The sequence below is a fragment of the Ostrea edulis genome, chromosome 1 (genome assembly GCF_947568905.1).
Source record: "Ostrea edulis chromosome 1, xbOstEdul1.1, whole genome shotgun sequence".
Classification (NCBI taxonomy): domain Eukaryota; kingdom Metazoa; phylum Mollusca; class Bivalvia; order Ostreida; family Ostreidae; genus Ostrea; species Ostrea edulis.
Genome location: NC_079164.1, coordinates 94,191,891 through 94,214,204, shown reverse-complemented (window position 1 = coordinate 94,214,204; position 22,314 = coordinate 94,191,891). Strand labels below are relative to the sequence as shown.

The following is a 22,314-nucleotide window of genomic DNA, read 5'->3' as shown; positions in this document are numbered from 1 at the left end:
ATAATGATAGTAAATGGCTACAGATCCGGGGCTTGTTTTTCAAGACCAAATTTGTGTAAATACTTTTGAATTTGTGATAGATTTACGCCTGAAAAAGGTTTAGCTTTAAATAAATTGCAAGAAATCATTTTTTTGGTGTAAATCATAAGACCTCGTGCTTGGTTATAATAACGGATGGGCTCGGTTATAATTACAGATGGTTTTGGGTATAATTACTGATCAGTTTGGGTATAATTACTGATGATTTTGGGTATAATTACGGATGAGTTTGGTTATAATTACTGATGAGTTTGGGTATAATTACTGATGAGTTTGGGTATAATTACTGATGAGTTTGGGTATAATTACAGATGAGTTTGGGTATAATTACTGATGAGTTTGGTTATAATTACAGATGGGTTTGGGTATAATAACGGATGGGCTTGGTTATAATAACGGATGGGTTTGGGTATGATTACTGATGCATTTGGGTATGATTACAGATGAGTTTGGGTATGATTACTGATGAGTTTGGGTATAATTACTGATGAGTTTGGGTATAATTACAGATGAGTTTGGGTATAATTACTGATGAGTTTGGGTATAATTACTGATGAGTTTGGTTATAATAACGGATGGGCTTGGTTATAATTACAGATGGGATTGGGTATAATTACTGATGAGTTTGGGTATAATTCTGATGAGTTTGGGTATAATTACTGATGAGTTTGAGTATAATTACAGATGGGATTGGGTATAATTACTGATGAGTTTGGGTATAATTCTGATGAGTTTGGGTATAATTACTGATGAGTTTGGGTATAATTACAGATGGGTTTGGGTATAATTACTGATGAGTTTGGGTATAATTACTGATGAGTTTGGTTATAATAACGGATGGGCTTGGTTATAATAACGGATGGGTTTGGGTATAATTACTGATGGGTTTGGGTATAATTACTGATGATTTTGGGTGTAATTACTGATGAGTTTAGGTATAATTACTGATGAGTTTGGGTATAATTACGGATGAGTTTGGGTATAATTATGGATGAGTTTGGGTATAATTACTGATGGGTTTGGGTATAATTATAAATGAGTTTGGGTATACTTACAGATCAGTTTAGGTATAATTACTGATAAGTTTAGGTATAATTATGGATGAGTTTGGGTATAATTACTGATGAGTTTGAGTATAATTACAGATGGGTTTGGGTATAATTACTGATGGGTTTGGGTATAATTATGGATGAGTTTGGGTATAATTATTGATGAGTTTGGGTATAATTACTGATGAGTTTGGGTATAATTATGGATGAGTTTTGGTATAATTATAAATGAGTTTGGGTATAATTACTGATGGGTTTGGGTATTATTACTGATGAGTTTCTGTATGATTACTGATGAGTTTGGATATAATTACGGATAAGTTTGGGTATAATTACTGATGAGTTTGGATATAGTGATGGATGAGTTTGAGTATAATTACTGATGAGTTTGGGTATAATTACTGATGAGTTTGGATATAGTTACGGATGAGTTTGGGTATACTTACTTATGGGTTTGGGTATAATTACTGATGAGTTTGGATATAGTTACGGATGAGTTTGGGTATACTTACTTATGGGTTTGGGTATAATTACTGATGAGTTTGGATATAGTTACGGATGAGTTTGGGTATAATTACTGATGGGTTTGGGTATAATTACGGATGAGTTTGGATATAGTTACGGATGAGTTTGGGTATAATTACTGATGAGTTTGGGTATAATTACTGATGAGTTTGGGTATAGTTACGGATGAGTTTGGATATAGTTACGGATGAGTTTGGGTATAATTACTGATGAGTTTGGGTATAATTACTGATGAGTTTGGGTATAATTACAGATGAGTTTGGGTATAATTACTGATGAGTTTAGGTATAATTACTGATGAGTTTGGGTATAATTACTGATGAGTTTGGGTATACTTACTGATGGGTTTGGGTTTAGTTAGAGATGGACTTGGGTTTAATTACAGAAGGGCCATAACATTGGTTACAGTTTCTGATAAGTCATACCATTGATGGGCCATATGCTATGCCAAGATTTGAATTTTGATGTAATAATTTGATAGATAATACTTTAAAGGTATTTGTAGCATCTAAGAATTGCCTTCTATAGCATACCAGCTGGTTAATATTTCCGAGATTATCATGATATTTTATATATGTATTCACATAACAGACGTCTTCACTTTCTAATATTTTGAATCTATACATGTATAAACTAACACTTTTCCTTATCTAAATCTTCCTATATGTAGCTATCATTATTACTGAACAGAGGGAAACAAGATTCACAATGTATTACTAGTAAATGTTGCGAGTAAATTAAACAAGTTGACAACTGTAGACATTTAGAAATTCATGTTCTTAGTAGTTTTACCCTAGATTATCTTACTTTTTATTTAGGAATAACGTTTAGTTGACATTTAATCTAGATACTGTCTGTCTTATTTGATATATATAGTACATGTCTATGCATATTATAAATCTTTGCATGATCTTGTGTATTTTTAATACATTGAATATCATGTGCACAGTAAAAACTCAGTTACAGTGAATTATTGTAAATTTTTATTTTAAACTTGATTTATAAACAAGTTCCACAACGTATATCAATTAATGCTTTGCGTTGCCTTGGATTTTGATGAGAAGGGGTTATTAATGTGGGAGGAAACCGGAGTACCCAGAGGAAACCCACGTATCCAAGCGGGCATCCGCCATACCGATCCTGTGGATCAAACTGGGGTCGCAGTGATGAGAAGCGAGTGTGTTAACCACTACGCTACCCAGACACCCAGTAAATTTCTGGGGTCCTGTTGATTTACTTTGTAATATCCATAATTAGCTAAATCTGTATGATGAATCAATTTAAGGTACTCCATCTCAACTGAAGAACTTAAATTTTTACGATTTCTTTTTCATTATTTTTATTTTCCTTCCCATTTTTGTTTGCGTGATTTCTTGAGAATGGCATGATGGATTTTTATCAAACTGTCAGATTTGATAGAGCATTAAAGAATATGGTTTGTTTTGATGACGTCACTTCTGGTCCGAGATTCTGTCAATTTAGTGATTTTCGGAGGGTCACTTTGTCCATGCATTTTCTCAAGTACAGCTGAAGACAGAGTCGTGACATTTTCCGCATTGACAATGACGTACATATAGTATTACGTGATTAAACTCATAAAGGCATTTATACTTGCATTTATTCCATGATTAGGAATCTTTAAGTGGCTAGTGTCCTGAATAATTTGTAATACATGAGATATATTGGTAAGCATTAATTGAAGATGAAATGTTAATTCCCAATGGTACTTTGAACTATATTGATGTCCTGAAAGGTATTATAATTTCTCTGTCTTTGCATGTCTTCCTTCGTCTTTAATCACCAAAGACCTACTTATTACTCTTTCAATGCATTTACTCATTTCTACAAATTATAATGAATTTATAAAAAGAAGGGCTAATTGCAAAGGATAGAATAACCCCCTGATTAGTGAAATAAAATGGATCATTACCATAAGGAACAATATGAAACATTTAAAAGTATTTACATTCTTTTATCATTAATGCAAAATTTAATTTTAGAAGACATAATTGATAGAAATTATGGAACCTTTACAGTTTGCGTCAGTGAAATCTTCGTCTTCACCATTTTGAAATCGGCTGGCTCATTGAAATTGTCCAGATAAAGTTAAACTTAACCATATAGAATAATTCGCAATAAACATTATTGGTTTTGGTGGCTAGTTCTATGAATTAAAAACACACTTGACCCAGGCTTTGGTTTAATTATTCACACAGTTGTACGTAAATTACACTTGTGAATAGAAATGATTCTCAAGGAAAAAGAATTTGTTATAAACAGGTATAAATAAATTGTTTTTGAATGCATTTGGGGAATGAGAGTTTGTTCATATCAGTAAATTTACTTATGTCTGAATATGTTGGAACCAAGTTTTTAAATAACGAAATACAAAGAATTTTGATATGATCAGAGAGATTCAGAAAAAAATTTGCTACATCCATAAATTCACTGTATCTGTTTTTCTACTAATCAGGCTTTCCTGTATTACTGTGTAATTAGCAATGAGATTTTATGGTAATTAGGAACCAGAAGAAGAAGAGAAAGAAATAACGGTAGACGACCTGGTGAATGCAGACGAAGAAGAGCACGTGCTCATCATTGATGACTGGGCAGACGAAAAATCACCACTACAGAGTCCGGTGCCATCCAGCGGTACTAGGACTCCTGCTTATACCCCTCCTAGAAAGGAGGTCACGTTCAGCAGGCAACCAACTGTCCATGTTATAGACACGCCCCCTAAAAGCCCCACCCCTCCATCTACCTCCAGACAAAGCTCACTAATGTCTAGGTTCAATGAGATGATGACCAAGAAAGAGGAAGAAAAGGTACGGAGTGTTTATATATACACGCATACATCTATACAGACAGATGGACCGACAGACACACACACATGTACACACATACACATGAGCATTTGTAATATGTACTCTCTGAAATTCTTATCATCTATAATATTAAAACACACATTTGAATATTTCTCTCGATTTAAGACAATAAATTTGAAGATGAAAGTATCCAAATCTTAAACTATACGATAATCATATTCATTTTTTAACGAAGAATTATTTGGTAAGAATGGAAAGGCCACAAAGCTGCATGTTATTTCTTGTATACACTGTATGCATCCGAATTTTTTATGTCACTACCACATGACGAGAAGTAGAAATATCCACATATCAAAATTTGAATTATTAATTTGCGAATTTTTATTGTTGTTGAAGAATTCAATAAAACAGAGGTAATTATTCAGTTTCCCTGAATATCTTGGTTTTTCTACAATATTTTCATGATTTGATTGTATAAAGTTATCAATATTTGACCTAGCAACCTAGATTTTAGGATAACATTTAATGTGAAAAGTGAGTTACAATTTAGGATCATAGCATTTAATGTGAAAAGTACGTGAGTTACAATTTGGCTATTTTTGGAGTATACTTTGGGTCCTGATAAAATTTTCTCTGAATAATAAATGCTACTCTTGTGATTTATTTTCAGGATGATGATGAATCTACCGTAACCATGACACCCCGCTCACCTATTGAAACGGAGCCATCAGGCACACTTAAATCTCCGATGAAATCCACACTCCCAGAAAAACCTCCTAGTGAACCTAAACCCCCCTCAGCACCCCCACCCAGGAAGGAAATTAAGTCCGTAAAGCCCGTCGTGAAATATACCAAACCATCACCGCCATCAGAGCCCCTGCCACCAAAGCCTAGGCCGGTGGCACCACAGAGAGAGCCCACACCACCACGTCCGGAGACACCACTCCCTGGATTTGTCACGCAGTTCAAGGGAGCGGAATGGTTCGAGAAGTTCTTTCCTGATGCTGGGGAAACTGTAAGAATCATTTGTTGTAGTCTTAGAAATGTTGTTTGTGGATGATAGTGTCAGAGCATGAGCTGTCAACTGGGGCATAAAACGATTTCATTCTGATTTTAAAAAATGCTGGAAGGCATTGAAAAATGAAGACAAATAAATCACCTAAGAGTGAGAAAAGGTAATCAAAAGCTATCAAATTTTATGAAAATTATAGACATAAAATTTCTCCACATTGAATTATTAAAATACTTCCATACAATAATGTTTTGGCCATTGTTTCAGAAGAAATTGTAATGTCAAAATTGCAACAAAAATTGAAAGATACATGTATATGAATTTTAATATGTCCATGGTGATTTTCATATAGAGCTGTTTTAGACATTTTGGTAACAAATGGCAGATATGACTGTCTGCTGATAGTCCCATTACTTGCTTTTAGAAAAGTCTTCATTTTCAACTCACAGGGACAGAATGTCAGGAGAGCTGTTTTCATATATGTCAGCAAAGGTGTTTGTTAACAGCAAACTTAATTAACACTACATGATTCCACCTTGTTTGTTATGTATGAGTCATCAATAGAATGTGTATGTATACAGCCTGTCAGAATTCCCATGCTGCTTCTTACCTGTGTTTTCTAGATTCTGATTTTGCAAGTTAAAATGTTTGAATTTTTTTCAGTTTTTTAGGAGGTTCACGAATTCCGAAAAGCTATTTACTCTATGTGGCTCAAACTTGCATGGATGATGCATCTATGGATGAACACAATCATCCTAAGATGCATGCTGTCATTCATGATTTGAATAATGCATCCGACCAGCATTTTCTGGCAAGTAAGCTGGTACAAGTTTCTTGCAGCAGGCCTGCGAATTATTAAAAGGTTTCGGTCTACTAATTACGACTCAATACTTGTATCAACAAGTCTTAATTTCTCTGGGTGGACACATCAACCATCTATAATTCTGATACTACATTTTACCTGGTATAATTTCCAGATGAGTGGTTTTTTTTGCAGTGCTTTTGTAAAAGAATTGAATTTTTATACCCCCCGCAACAAGTTGTGGGGGGGGGGGGGGGGGGGGGTATACTGGAATCGGGTTGTCCGTCTGTCTGTCCGTCCGTCCGTCTGTAGATGCAATGGTTTCCGGGCTCTAAAGCATTATCCTTTCCACCTACCGTCACCATATCATACATATGGACTACCCATGGGATGAAGATGTTCCCTATCGATTTTGGGGTCAAAAGGTCAAAGGTCAAGCGCACTGGACATCGAAGTAGCAATATGGTTTCCGGGCTCTAAAGCGTTATCCTTTCCACCTACCGTCACCATATCATACATATGGACTACCCATGGGATGAAGATGTTCCCTATCGATTTTGGGGACAAAAGGTCAAAGGTCAAGCGCACTGGACATCGAAGTAGCTATATGGTTTCCGGGCTCTAAAGTGTTATCCTTTCCACCTACAGTCACCATATCATACATATGGACTACCCATGGGATGAAGATGTTCCCTATCGATTTTGGGGTCAAAAGGTCAAAGGTCAAGCGCACTGGACATCGAAATAGCAATATGGTTCGGTTTGTCATGCCATTTATTTTTTACACTCAGAAAAGAGGTAGTTTATACCTATTACCAACACCCTTTGGGAGATTTGGGTAAGCAGGGGGTATTCTTAGTGAGCATTGCTCACAGTACCTCTTGTTCATTTTAATCGTAAGGGGCCACTGAATATGTATAATCAATGTTTAGTGGAGTCGTGCTTCCGGGTGAGCTATGTTGTCTGTATGCAACTCTTGTTCAATAATTTGTGATGTTACATAAATAGCATTTATTCAGCCACTTCGATGGTAATTCATTATCTTTATATTACCAACTTGTTATGGAAGTTAAAATGATTGGACTCAAGTTAGCCAATGAATAGCTGCTTTTGTTTTTTGCGATAGCAACCATGTAAACATTTACAAATATAGCCACTTGTAAACATACAAGATATCTTGGGTTCTTGTTTGGCTGTACTTTTCCACTTGGTAACACAATTTTACTTAATTTGATCGGGTACTTTTCTGGTAAAATGAATTAGCTGTTGGTTGCTTCTAAAATATTTCTTGACATTAAAAAAAACCCTGATAAATGGGCATTGCATGTCCGTGCATTAAAATGAAATATGGCACTTTTGCATGATTGTATACAAACAAATTAGACTTATAGAAAGTATGTAAAATGCCTCCAATTTATCTCCCTTGCTGTTTTTGGTTTAAAAACAAAAGTGCCACAGTGAGGGTTAAGGCTGAACTTGGTAGAGGTGAAATGAGGTATCATAGATTTAATAAAATTAGGTGAACCATAAAAATTACTCAATGTTTATTTTCTTCAAATGGATCATACATTAATCCATTTGTTCGAGGGGTTAGAACAAATACTCAAATGGGATATCTCAGGTTGGTAGCAAAGGTTATATTATACATGTAATTATTAAACATTTTGGTCCATTGCATTTTCTCCCTTCCTGATACAATTCAGACAAGTTATAAATAGGCCACATGAGTAATACTCTGCAAGTTGTTTGGCAAAGTTTTGACAAAATTGTAGCGGGCACACACACCTGTATTGTAGCGGGCACACACACCTGTATTGTAGCGGGCACACACACCTGTATTGTAGCGGGCACACACACCTGTATTGTAGAGGGCACACACACCTGTATTGTAGAGGACACACACACCTGTATTGTAGAGGGCACACATACCTGTATTGTAGAGGACAAAGAGAAGTAACTTTCTTCCGTTAAATAATGCACCTTGTATGACAGATGTACATGTAGCATATACCTAGCTAGCAGATTTTTATGATAACAGCTAAGTTTTATGTCCTTACGAAAGCCCATTGAGCTCATTTTCGTAGCTGAAAAAAAAAGTAGCGTTGTAACGCGAAACTTTCATAATTTTGCGAATAAACGCCTAACATTTAAGTTATACAATGAAGAAAAATAACTTTATGAGGCACAGGGTCTGGGGACCGCCAGTGGTGGGGACCTAGGGGTGAAGCCCCCGAAATCCACATTTTATGGCTAGGGCTTGAAATATGTTTCCTATGTAGTCATTTTTCCTATTTTCTGTCATTTTTGATAAAGTGAAATTAATAAAATGACACAAATTTTAAGGGTTTTTGGAAAAAATGCAAGTTCTCCCAATAAAAGTGATTCAATAAATCAAAAGATTTTGTCATTTATTTCTCCGAGAGTTAAAGAAATTATTGCTTCTTTTATTGTTTACCGTATATACTCGCCTATAAGTCGGATTTTTGGGAGTCAATTTTTGGTCCAAAACTCTATGTCCGACTTACAGGCGTGTCCTAAGAAGATTGGTATTTTTCTGGGCGGCGTAATGTAGTGATTTTTTAAATAACTCCGATGATTATCATGGACTACCACACAAATGATTATTGTTCACAAATATTTAGACACATCGTATTGTTTATGTATTTTAAAATTATGTATAAAGTACAAGTATTTACATATTTTCATAATTTTATCTAGTTAAGTGTATATTATTTATTTTAAAAATCATTTACATACCGGCAACTCAATTCTTTCATTCAACTGTTTTGAATACTGTTGGAAATAGTACAGAGTTCTGTGAGTGCAAGCTAGATAATGTATAAGGGGTTGAATTAAACTGGTATGAAGAATAACAAACAGGGTTTTATTTTTGATTGACATGGGATGATGTTTCAATATTTATCAGGGCATCTGTATCATCACTTCTCGCGAATCTTTGATTGATTTATTGATTGTATATAGTTTAACGCCCCTATCGAGAATTTTTCACTCATTTGGAAACGTCACCAATTCTGGTGAATGGCTGCAAAATTTAGGACTATGATTGGTGCTTACAGCCTTAGAGCAAGGAGGAATCTTTATCATGCCACACCTGCTGTGACACAGGGCCTCAGTTTTTGCGGTCTCATCTGAAGGACTGCCCCATTTAGTCACCTCTTACTACAAGCAAGGGGGTACTGAGGACCTATTCTAACCCACATCCCCAAAGGACCCAATCTTTGACAATGAATTATGAGGAAACTACTAGTATGATCAATTTATATGCAGACCGACACATGGTATACTCAGATGACTGTTAAGGCCCATAGGCCTCTTAATTGTTGTTCAACTCAATATTGAAAACCACTGTCATGCTTATGCAACTTTGTTGCTACTAATTGATCAAATTGATGTCCTGTGAGTAACCTTTTGCAATTAAATTGTTGTTATTTGCTGACGCACACAGCTGGGGATATCAAATATTTTCCTGATTGAATTGCAGTTTATGAAAAACAATTTTTCAATTATTTATGTGACATTCACCAAATTCAATCTTAATTTGTTATCTTTATTACCATTTTGTTATGGAAGTTAAAATGATTGGATTCAAATTAGCCAATGAATAGTTGTTTTTGATTAATTACTGGAACATCATGGGAGATCGGGTATTGATTGTCATTGTAATGTATTCATCAAGGTTATCAACACTTCCAAAGTACTATCAAACTATTTTAATGATGACATTAAACGAACTGGTTCACATTTTTTAAAAGTCATTCAAAGTTGACAATCAAAATTTGTACCTTCTTAATTTAAAGAATAAGAGCAATATTTTAGATTTAACTCTGTGCATGTGTTTCTGTAAACAAGACTCGAGCCTTGTTTGTGCTTACAAACAAACTAGTGAAGTGTTAATTTTATTTGTAATTTTTAAGCATCCTCATTTTACACGGAAACAAATTTAACTTTTTTCAAAATGGTTCTTTTTACCTCAAGAATATGTGAAATGTAATATATATCATGTCATGAAACTAAACTTTTCCCCCCTATCCCCATAGATGCTACAAACCAATTTTGCTTAAAATGATCATGTAGAGCGCCAAGTAGTGTCTGAGAGCTCACATACATATAGCTGAAAATCAGGCAAACTAAAATCAAGTCCATGCATTCACAACGATAAACTTCTTATGAAATATTTTAATCAATAATTAGCAAATGATTTTTGTCTACATATTATGAGGATATGACCAGCCATTCAACAAATACTTTGGAATTATTGGAATTTGTAGGCGCCAGTTGTTATTGATTATCAATTTACTATCATGGGTATGGTTTCTGTGCATTGAAACAAATTATACAAATGGTGTACTAATTCATGTATGATTGATGTAATTCGTTGTGGTTTGAAATTTGTGAGAGAGGTTTATACTATATACTATGGTAAATTACTGAAAAAAATATGAAGGACATTGTGTCAAAAAAATCCCAGGATGTTTTATAGATATGCGGTCCAGTTACCATAAAATGTGAACTATAATGGTTTGACTTTTAATTTCCAGAGTTTGCTCTGCCTTCGATCTCTCAAACTCTTGACCTCTCAAAGTTTTATCAATTTAAGGTCCCTTGAACTTCCAACTTATCGATAGTCACCTGTACATGTAAATATAACTGTAACCCCCCCCCCCCCTCCAAGATTATGTCAAATTCTACCTTATAAATGTACATTATCTAATGACCAAACTGTATCTGGTCCTTGCTATTATTTACAGCATATATTGGAAATGAATACTTTTCAACAGTCATCTTGATGAAGTAAGTTTTGTAAAATATCTATCTATCAACAGTGAATTGTCATGTTTGATGTATCTAAATTTTAGAATATTCCCAAACCCTGGACCGCTGATAACTTCATGATGACCTTAAGTAGACTTCTGCGAATTGCGGAGTACATGCACAAAATCGCAGTCACAGACGCTATGGCCATGATATATACCCAAGAAGATATCGGAGATGGAACTGTCAATTCTGTATCCAAGCATCTCATTGGAGTCCTCAACAACCACAAGGATCCTCCGACATGTCTCGTAGAGGAGCAGAAGAATTTTATCATCTCAGCTCTCAGGGCAATGAGCAAATTTGGGGTCAAGGACAAGGAATTTGTTACTGAGTTGATGGTGCAATTTCTAGATGGAGATAAGGAAGTCAGGTAAAGCTTTAGTACATTGTGTGCCGACGTACAGCGGTGTAGTTCATACCCGCATGTATTTCCAAAAAGAAATTTATTTCTGAAGAAACTGTAACAAAAATGAAATTTATCCTGAATTTTTCTTTCAAATTGTAGTTAATAGTGATCTGACCATAAATAGTAATGTTTGGTAAAGCGATTAACGGCATTGAATTTGACTTACCAATACACGCTTTAAAACATGCTATTTGGTTGGTCACTAAAACTGTCGGAAATCCATGGTTGTCAAGGGAGAAATCACAAATACCCTCCCAAAGTGTGCACACCAGAAAAGGTTATCTGGACCAATCAGAGAGCATAAAAATTCTTGATCATTTGATAAATGAATTTATTGGATATTTTTCATTTGGATGAACATTAGTGTGGACAGAGACCTATCACCTGATATACCAAAAGACCTGTGTGGTTTTGTATAAATCTTTCTATTTCCGCACTTGTCAAAATTTGGTGAATCAACTTAATTGTCAAAAGAAACAACAGTTATTTTGGTCAAGATATTTTGTTCGTGAAAAAAATTGATATGAACTTCGATATGCACTGACTCATCAAAGTTATTGAAGTGTAGGAAACTTCATGATAGAAAAGGGATTAAATTGAATAATTTTTTAGTCTAAAGTTCAAGGTCACATTGAAGTGATATACCACGAAGATAAATCATGTCAAGTTTCCATGGTAATGTTCAATCAAGACTTGAGATATAATGCAAAGAAAGGTGAAATTTTGTGATGCTTGGTTACCATTCTCCGTATCATGTGTGAAATTTAACAATCATCACAACGCAGCTAATAATGGTTGACTTCATGTTATCAGACTGAGTCGCCTAGAACAGTGTATAATAACTGATTTTGTACACATCAAGTACTAGATAGCTGAAATTGAGCTGTATAGCCACTTCTTCCTTTGGTTTTGTGCATTAAAAAGCAATATATTTTCAGCTTCAGCAAGAGTTGGCTCATTCGAAATACATGGTAACTGTTTAACCTGTATGTTAAATTATTCAAGGCAACATGTGTTGCCCACAGTGGCAGCATATTCATTGAGTACATGAAATTACCCTCGAACAAGGAATACACATATCAGAGCCCTATCTTTTACAGATACAAAGTTTTATGGTATAAATTGTGAATGTGGTTATTTATGCTGGGGGTTAAGTACGCATTTTTCACGTTATTTATGCTGAGGTTTAAGTACGCGTTTTTCAAGTCCAACATTACGAGTGGGGGGAAAATATGTGGTAACGTGTATTGTGCTTTCCACATAAATTTTTTTATAACTATATGCGTGGGGGAAATTTATTTGCTTATCATGTCATCATCATCGGCATTTTGATAAACGTGCAGGATTAGGTGCATCTTTCACAGTTGACTTCCAGACATCTCTGTCCAATGGGTTGACATCACGAAGTCCCCACTCACGCTGGTCTTTTTCTAACTGTGCTTTCCAGGTCATCTTTGGTCTCCCTGGTTGTCGTCCTCCCTCTTTTTTCATAAAAAAGACATTATTGATTGCCCCACTGGATCTAGCAACGTGCCCAAACCAGCGTAGCCTCTTCTCCTGCAGGATAGCGTCGAGGTCATCGATCCCAAGTCGGGCCAGTAGCTCGCTTGATCTGACACTAGCCATGTCTTCTGGCTTTACCCTGCAAATCTGTCTGACCATGGCTCTGTCATTTTGTCGTAGGCGAAGAAGGTCTGGTTTTGGCAAGGGCCATGTCTCACTTGCATACAGCATCGTGCTACGCACATATGTACTGTACAGCCTGCCACGAGTCTTATAGGAAAGATGACAGGAAGAGAGGACAGGCAGTAGTTCCCTGAATTTATTCCAGGCCGTCTTCACACGATTGATCGTTGAGAGCACACATCCTCCAGCCGTAGAGAGCATGTCACCTAAGTAACAGAAGGAAGCTACTACCTCTAGCTTGTCTGTTCCAACTTGAACTTCCCTCTGTGGCCTCCCATCTATTGGTCGAGCAGTTCCCAGGCATCTAGGGCAGCGGTAATTGAGATCCTCTTTCAAGTGCTTAAGGCCACTGCACTTTTTATGCACCCAGTGCTTACATCCCTTGCAGTGTATACTGTTGCTGTCTACACCGGTACGGCACACAGCACTTGGGAATTCGCCCGAGCTCTGCAGAAGATCCAAGCCTGTGCCACAGATCATGATCTTGGTTTTCTTGGCATTGACTCCGAGTCCCTTCCTCTCCATTGCCTCCTTCCAGGTCAACAGTCTACTAACACATTCTTCCAAGGAATTTAAAATGATGACAAGGTCATCGGCATAAAGGTCCTCCCAGGGCACTCCTGCTCGAAACTCACATGACAGGGCCTCAAGGACGATGATAAAGAGCAGTGGGCTAAGCACAGATCCCTGATGTACACTGACCTTCACCTCAAACTCATCGCTGAGACCATCACCAACCCGTACGCGACTCCACGCATTCTTGTACATACTCTGCACCAGCTTCACAATCCATTCCTCGACACCAAGTTTTCTCAGCGCCCACCAAATCACTTGTCGCGGTACTCTGTCAAAAGCTTTCTCTAGATCCACGAAGGCCATGTAGAGTCTCTCATTTACTGCCAGGTACTTCTCATGCAGCTGACGGACAACAAATATTGCATCTGTTGTGCCTCTTCCTGGAACAAACCCAAACTGGGATTCATCAACTGTCACCACTTGTCTTATGAGTCTGTCTACAATGCTCTCAATGACCTTCATGGCTTGCTCAGTCAGCTTCAATCCTCTGTAGTTCCCGCGGTCCAGGGCATCACCTTTCCCCTTATATAGGCAAACGATGAAGCTCTGCTCCCAATCAGTTGATAGCCATTGCGAGGTTACGGAGCATGATGGCACCTGAGTCGCATGCCGCTCTCATCATCTCAACCACTACCCCTGATGGTCCAGGAGCTTTGCCGGTCTTCATCTCAGCGATGGCCTTCTTTACCATTTCGATGGTGATTGGGATGGGTGGACCCCCAAGTGGTGGTTCGTCTGACAGGTGACCTGGCATGTGGCTTTGTAATTCATGGTGAAAATTTTCCCCACGCGTAAATAACCACTTTTACCATATTACAGATGGATCGACATAGACATATGATAAGTACGATTTTATAGATAAATAATGTCATGTCGAGCTTTTCCATGTTTTTCCTTTATGAGCAAAAAATTTTCTACATATATATGCTGAACACTTATATCGCCATTTGGTACAACCACAAAAACAATTTTTAATAAAAATGAAAATTGAAAAAATCTTAGTATATGATTCAAGATGATATATACGATCAATTGATACAACCACAAAAACAATTAGATGGAAAATAATAGAATTGCGGTATGTGATTTGAAGTGACATAGAAGATCTAAGATTGCATGTGTAGAGAATTGTAATTGATCATTGTTAGGATGACTGTTACTGATCTGCTGTCCGCTATTGGATTACAAGATCCACAGAAGTTTTTCCCGAAAGAGCTGGACTCCTGGGATATTTGGAATGTGGAAGAGGAAGATCGGAAAGGAGATCTGAGGAAGATGTGTCAGCAGTGGCTCGACAGGTCAGGGGAGGAGTGTGATGAACCTCTATACAATTTTACATCATAATTAAGTTATTGCAAGGGGGGGGGGGGGGGGGTGACAAGCGTCCACACAATTTTGCATCATCCCTGAAAAAAATTGTATTCTGGTAGAGTTATTATGTCAGAAACAAAAAATTGTATGTTTAGAAGAATTACTCTACGAAGGCTTAAATTTGTGTGAAATCCCTTGCATTGCATGTGAACACTATTGCATATCATTTCTTATACACAGTTTTATATCAAACAAACTTCAGGAAACATTTCAAAAAGGACATTTGTGACATATCTCTGAAATTATTTTTGTCATATATTTGATATAAAGTCAAATTCTTGTATGATTTTCGAAATAGGTTTAAATTTTGTATTGTAGTATTATTGCAAAATTTTGTGTATGGCCTGGGTATTTCAATGGTTAGATCATATAACAACTAGGCTATTGGGTTCAATACCAAATTGTTCCAAAGATTTTTCTTTTCATCTTTGCTACAGCAATGTCTATTTATACAACGTTCTGTAATACATAAAAACGGACTTTACAGTTTTCCTTGCAACAACTAGGAACTATCAAAATATACCAACTCTAAAAGAGACATGGTAATATACACCAAGATTTTTTGTAAAAATGAGAATGCAAGTGAATTGTATGTGAAATATCACGAAAAATCATATACATGTATTGAGAAATGTCACATGAAAGGTGAAGATAACGAACAGTGATCAATCTCATAACTCCTACAAGCAATACAAAATAGATAGTTGGGCAAACACGGACCCCTAGACATACCAGAGGTGGGATCAGGTGCCTTAAGAGGTCACAGGAGTAAGCATCCCCTGTCATCCGGTCACACCTGCCGTGAGCCCTATATCCTGATCAGATAAACGGATTTATCCGTAGTCAAAATCATTGTGCCAAGAATGGCCTAACAATCGGTATGAAACACGTCAGACAGCATTTGACCCAATGATAAGTTGTATTGACGAACTAGATTGTTATAACGCCCATAGAATTTGCAAAATGCTGACTTCAATCGAGACTGTTGAAACCCCTGTACCATCAACTCGATTTAAAAACTGACCATATGTAAAACAAGTTCTTGCATATTGGATCAGATGAGAGATATAAGCACCATATGCAGGTGATAATGAAATATTGCTACATAAATATGGGAAGTTGACGATGGAGAAGCTGAAATCATCCCATTTGTCATACAGTTGAATTGTCAGTTTGCCGTTAATGTCTACTTTCAATAAAATTTCTAAGTATGAAACAGAAGTGGACGACTCTGTGGTGTCTTTTATTTCGAGTTCACAGGGATATATCGAATCAACATATGAATGAAAGTTATTATTGTTAATAGACAAAACGTCGATATATCTAAATGTTGAATTGAAGGCCATAGCAAGAGATTTTTTCTTCTCACATAGAAGTTTTTGAATAAATTCTGCTTCATATGAATATAGAAACAGGTCGGCTAACAAAGGAACACATACGTCCTTAGATTATAACCTTACTGCAGTTAGTGTTTCTTAGTTCATAATAATCCCAAGTTTATGCTACTGTTGTTAGTTCATAATAATCCCAAGTTTATGCTACTGTTGTTAGTTCATAATAATCCCAAGTTTATGCTACTGTTGTGAGTGCTAGGGTATTACTCATTGTGAGACAAGTAGGAAAAATTATATATTAATGAGAATTGTCGCGTACATGCATGTTTAGCTTATGTTTTCAAGTTAAATAACTACCTTACTGAAGTTAACGCTTCTTAGTTCATGATATGACAATCCCAAGTTTATGGTTACCCAGGTGAAGATTTCACCATCTGTGACACGTACATATTTTGAAATTTCTATTTATACATGTAACTACTTTATCCATGAAACAGGTGGATGACATCTTACAAACTTCATCTCACAGACACGATTGAGAGAATGACGAAAGGACAGAATATCCATGGTAGGGTGAGGGGTGGTGGAAAGAGCAGAGGGACTCCACCACCTTCCAGCCGGAGTATCCTGAAGAAACCCTCCATAGTAAGCAAAATGTCCCTCATTGTATATGTATCCCTCAAGAAGACTCTCTATTGCCAACATTATTATACCCCCCGAACGAAGTTCTGGGGGGTATATAGGAATCACTCTGTCAGTCTGTCCGTCCGTCCGTCTGTGCAGATTCGTGTCCGGGCCATAACTTCTTTGTTCTTTGACTTAGGCATACCATATTTGGCACACAGGTAGATCACCATGAGACGATGTGTCGAGTACCTTCATGACTTCTATATGACCTTGACCCTTGACCTCAAGGTCAAAATTAAAGGTTTTTTACAATGGATTTGTGTCCAAGCCATAACTTCTTTTTTCTTTGACATAGGCATACCATATTTGACACATGAGTGTATCACCATGAGACAATGTGTCATGTACCTTCATGACCTCCATATGACCTTGACCTCAAGGTCAAAATTAAAGGTTTTTACAATGGATTCGTGTCAGGGCCATGAGTTCTTTGTTCTTTGACATAGGCATGTCATATTTGACACATGAGTGTATCACCATGAGACGATGTGTTGAGTTCCTTCATGACATCTATATGACCTTGAACTTTGACCTCAAGGTCAAAATTGATTATAGGGTTTTGACATAGTCATACCATAAGACATGGGTGTATCACCATGAGACTATGTGTCATGTACATTCATGACTTCTTTATGACCTTGACCTTTGATCTCAAGGTCAAAATTATAGGTTTATGCCATGGATTTGTGTTCAGACTATATCTTCCATTTTCTTCTACAAAGGCATACCATATTTTTACACTCAGGAAAGAGGTAATTTATACCTATTAACAACACCCTTTGGGAGATTGGGGTAAGCAGGGGGTATTCTTAGTGAGCATTGCTCACAGTACATCTTGTTAATTATGAAAATGGCATTCTAAACCTGCAATTAGTAATTAAGGATAGTATTACCATTCATAGTAAGCAAAATGTCCTTCACTATAAACAGCTATCAAAGAGACTATCCAACCTCTAACAGTACCCTAAAGAAACTTTTCATTGCAAAGAAAATCTTGTTCAGAGCCATCCAATGTTATCAAATATATATTCCATTCTCAATGACTGTGTAGCGTGTGACAGCATCGTCATCGAAAGGAAGTTTTTTGACTTGCCTAGATGGTCGAGCGGTCTAGCGCGTTGGGTACATGCTGCTAGGAGATTTGGTTCCTCAAGTCGTGAGTTCAACCCTGGGCAGGGGTGGAAGTGGGTATCCAAATAAAGTATACATATATATATATATTTATGGGTGGGTATCCAAATAAAGTATACATATATATATTTATATATATATATACAAAAACAACAAAAGAACTTGTATGTTTTGAATAAAAAAAATAGTATGTGTTAGATTTTATGATTTGGTTCACCTGAGCTGAGGGCTGAAGTTGGCTTCCCTACTGCAAGGTTGTGATTTTATCCTCTTTTCCAAATGAATCCCTAAAATTGGCTCAATTTGATATTCCAGGTAGGTTGAGGTGTTTTACTTCGTTTTTGACCAGTTTTCCTCTGATTTCTGAGGAATTCAGTCACAGCCCTGAGCACTACTGTAGGGTGATCAGTCTGTCCATCTGTCTGCATGTTCGTCCGTTTATCAGGCACAAACTTTTTTTTTTTTATATACACATTCTTCTATAGGACCGTTGGACCAAATCAAACTTGGTACACATTTTGGGTAAAGGGATTTAAGATTGTTCAAATGAAGGACCATGTCCTTTGTAAAGGGTGACTGTGAATAAAAAAAAAAAGTGAACATGGGTTAGAATGTTGCAAAAAAAATCTTATGAGAATTAATATTCAAACTGTATGGAAGCCGATTTGAGATTGGTGTGTTTTTGATTGTACATGTGTGTATGTGTTTACAGGGTGGTGGAGATCTCATTCCAGAAGACCAGGAAACCATCACCACACTTCCTGAAGAGCGAAACTCTAGAAGCAAAAGTATCACAGGTAATATGTTTATATATACTATATCTGTTGCCGATTCAACTTAATTGATAGATTATCATCCCTGCCCGCCCCTCAAAAATTGCCCCACCCTGAATTTTTTTTATTTTGCGAAACTTGCGATTTCCGGAATATTTTCATGTCTGATTCCGGTATTTACACTTCTTGTTTACATTTCCGGTATAGGAACGTGAAAAGCCACATGGTACCTTTTCAACGGGGCCTGAGAAACTTAATGATTTTTTTTTTTTGCCAAGCTAACAGTATAAATTTGTTGACAATCTCAACATTGTATTTTTATGTCTTTGTTATTGGCCACAAGAAACTATTACAGTGTAATAATTTTGTTACTGAGCACAAGAAACTGTTACAGTGTAATAATTTTGTTACTGAGCACAAGAAACTGTTACAGTGTAATAATTTTGTTACTGAGCACAAGAAACTATTACAGTGTAATAATTTCGTTATTGAGCACAAGAAACTATTACAGTGTAATAATTTCGTTATTGAGCACAAGAAACTATTAGAGTGTAATAATTTCGTTATTGAGCACAAGAAACTATTACAGTGTAATAATTTCGTTACTGAGCACAAGAAACTATTACAGTGTAATAATTTTGTTACTGAGCACAAGAAACTATTACAGTGTAATAATTTTGTTATTGGCCACAAGAAACTATTACAGTGTAATAATTTCGTTATTGAGCACAAGAAACTATTACAGTGTAATAATTTTGTTATTGAGCACAGGAACCTATTACAGTGTAATAATTTCGTTATTGAGCACAAGAAACTATTACAGTGTAATAATTTTGTTATCGAGCACAAGAAACTATTACAATGTAATAATTTAGTTATTGAGCACAAGAAACTATTACAGTGTAATAATTTCGTTATTGAGCACAAGAAACTATTACAGTGTAATAATTTCGTTATTGAGCACAAGAAACTCTTACAATGTTATAATTTCGTTATTGAGCGCAAGAAACGATTACAGTGTAATAATTTTGTTATTGGCCACAAGAAACTACCCGGGGTATTACAGTGTAATATAATTTTGTTATTGAGCACAGGAACCTATTACAATGTAATAATTTTGTTATTGCATGAGCACAGGAAACTATGACAAACTGTAGTGTAAAAGACTTTGTTATTGACTATAAAAAATTTTTTTTCGACAAAACAGTACTTTTACTTTGATTCTACAGAGGGTCATAAGATGCCTCTATGAAAATAAATTCCAGTGTCTATACTGTTGTTTAACAACAGGATGTTTGTGAAACGTATGTCTAACCACTGAATGGCCATGCAAAATTCTAAGTACAATGTATCACTAGTAATAGTTGCAGTCATTTTCAGACTGAGGGTGTTATTTATAATTTTGATGATGAGGTTATCATTTCTGTTCTACAATTGTGATTGTTTGTACATTTTACCTAGTACTGTTCTACAGGAAAAGTACGACTACTGCACATGGCTGTGTAATTTCCAATAAACAAACTGATGCAACAAGGCTTTTTGACATCAAGGAGTTTATCGGAAATCTAACACTGACATGGCAGATAATGGCAGAACAATCCACATACAATGTACCTCAGAAATGGTGGATATGATCCTGAGTAAAAAATAACTCTGACAAGTATAAAAGTTTGCTAGAAAATAAATATGACTTATTTCCATTATTACAAGAAATCATGAGACTTCCAGGGTTGTTCGCCAACATTTCTGACAAAGCACAAATCAAAATGAACATGCATGTATTTCATAAATGTTAATTTGTGTGTAGAATTTATCGCTTACTAATGAATACATGTATTTTCAGTTACATTTGACAAACCGCCCGATCCTGCGCTCATTGATACCGCCACGTGTATCGATGCAATTAATTACTTCTGTGATATGATGATGGAGAAAGCTCTTGAATCACTCAAACGTGGAGGCAGGAAGCCACCTGGAGCCAAAGAGAATGTAGTCCAGGCTAAAAACACCGTCCTTGTCTTGCCAAAGTTACCACAGTATGTAAATTGTATTGATACACGTAATGTTCTTATATTACGTGGCAGAAATGTCTCTGTGATATGCAAAATACCTTACATACCTTAAAAAACATTTCAGCAGCTGTCAATCACAAGATTTTATTTTGTTAATAAGCTTTATTGGATTTATCAGTGACATAATTTTCAAGAATATTAAATTTGTTCATCACTATGTACTACCTGTACATGTATGTCTATGAAATTATTAACAAGTTTTTTGAAAATAAACTTTTCGTAAATAAAGAGTATCTACAGTATTAAGCAAGTAGATTACATAATTTCATCTTCGTAAGTTTTTGAGAATAGAAATTCATCTTTTAGTGTGCGACAATGCACACTTGTACCAAAATTGAAGCCTTAATGTATTTGCAAAATTTTGATTCAGATGAAAAGGTTTGTAACAGATGGGCAATAAAACAGAGGACAAAAGAAAAGATAATAATTTTGTAATTAAGATATATTCTAAAAATAAAGTACCTATGATGTAGGACATTATGTGACATTTAAAGATCTTGTTTGCAGTAAGCCAGCCCTTGTGCGTCTGGGTGAAACACACACAAGTACTTGTAGACCCCAGAGGGAGACTAATTTACATGTTGGTAAGTGACCTAAATTGTTGTAGTTTATAGTAATATTCAGCCAATACATAGGTCTTAATCCTCCCAAATTACATGAGGGGGAACTGTAATATCCAGTTAATACATAGGTCTTAATCGTCCCAAATTACATAAGGGGGAACTGTAATATACAGTTAATACATAGGTCTTAATCGTCCCAAATTACATAAAGGGGAACTGTAATATCCAGTTAATACATAGGTCTTAATCGTCCCAAATTACATAAAGGGGAACTGTAATATCCAATTAATACATAGGTCTTAATCGTCCCAAATTACATAAAGGGGAACTGTAATATCCAGTTAATACATAGGTCTTAATCGTCCCAAATTACATAAGGGGGAACTGTAATATCCAGTTAATACATAGGTCTTAATCGTCCCAAATTACTGAAGGGGGAACTGTAATATCCAGTTAATACATAGGTCTTAATCGTCCCAAATTACATAAAGGGGAACTGTAATATCCAGTTAATACATAGGTCTTAATCGTCCCAAATTACATGAGGGGGAACTTCCTTCCAAGCCTGGGACTCTCTAGAGGGGCTGGTATAAACCGTATTGTAACCCACTAATGTAATTCTCTCTC

At 36.0% G+C, this 22,314-nt stretch overlaps 1 protein-coding gene across 7 annotated transcripts in view; it reads left to right on the top strand.

Annotated features, from left to right (window-relative positions):
• LOC125673249 (WD repeat-containing protein 97-like) overlaps positions 1-22,314 on the top strand; it is a 75,409-nt gene that overhangs the window by 48,035 nt on the left and 5,060 nt on the right. For 6 of the 7 annotated variants that reach the window (XR_008803408.1, XR_007369369.2, XM_048909750.2 and 3 more), the window contains 8 exons: positions 4,136-4,438; positions 5,109-5,453; positions 11,130-11,458; positions 14,905-15,054; positions 16,959-17,106; positions 18,992-19,076; positions 20,896-21,088; positions 21,632-21,708. Coding sequence is in view for 5 of the 7 variants with exons in the window: in XM_048909750.2 (XP_048765707.2) it covers positions 4,136-4,438; positions 5,109-5,453; positions 11,130-11,458; positions 14,905-15,054; positions 16,959-17,106; positions 18,992-19,076; positions 20,896-21,088; positions 21,632-21,708 (1,630 nt within the window). In the remaining 2 variants the exon portion in view is untranslated. Of the gene's footprint in view, positions 1-4,135; positions 4,439-5,108; positions 5,454-11,129; positions 11,459-11,593; positions 12,457-14,904; positions 15,055-16,958; positions 17,107-18,991; positions 19,077-20,895; positions 21,089-21,631; positions 21,709-22,314 lie in introns of those variants that run through there. The other variant, XM_048909763.2, reaches the window with a different exon arrangement.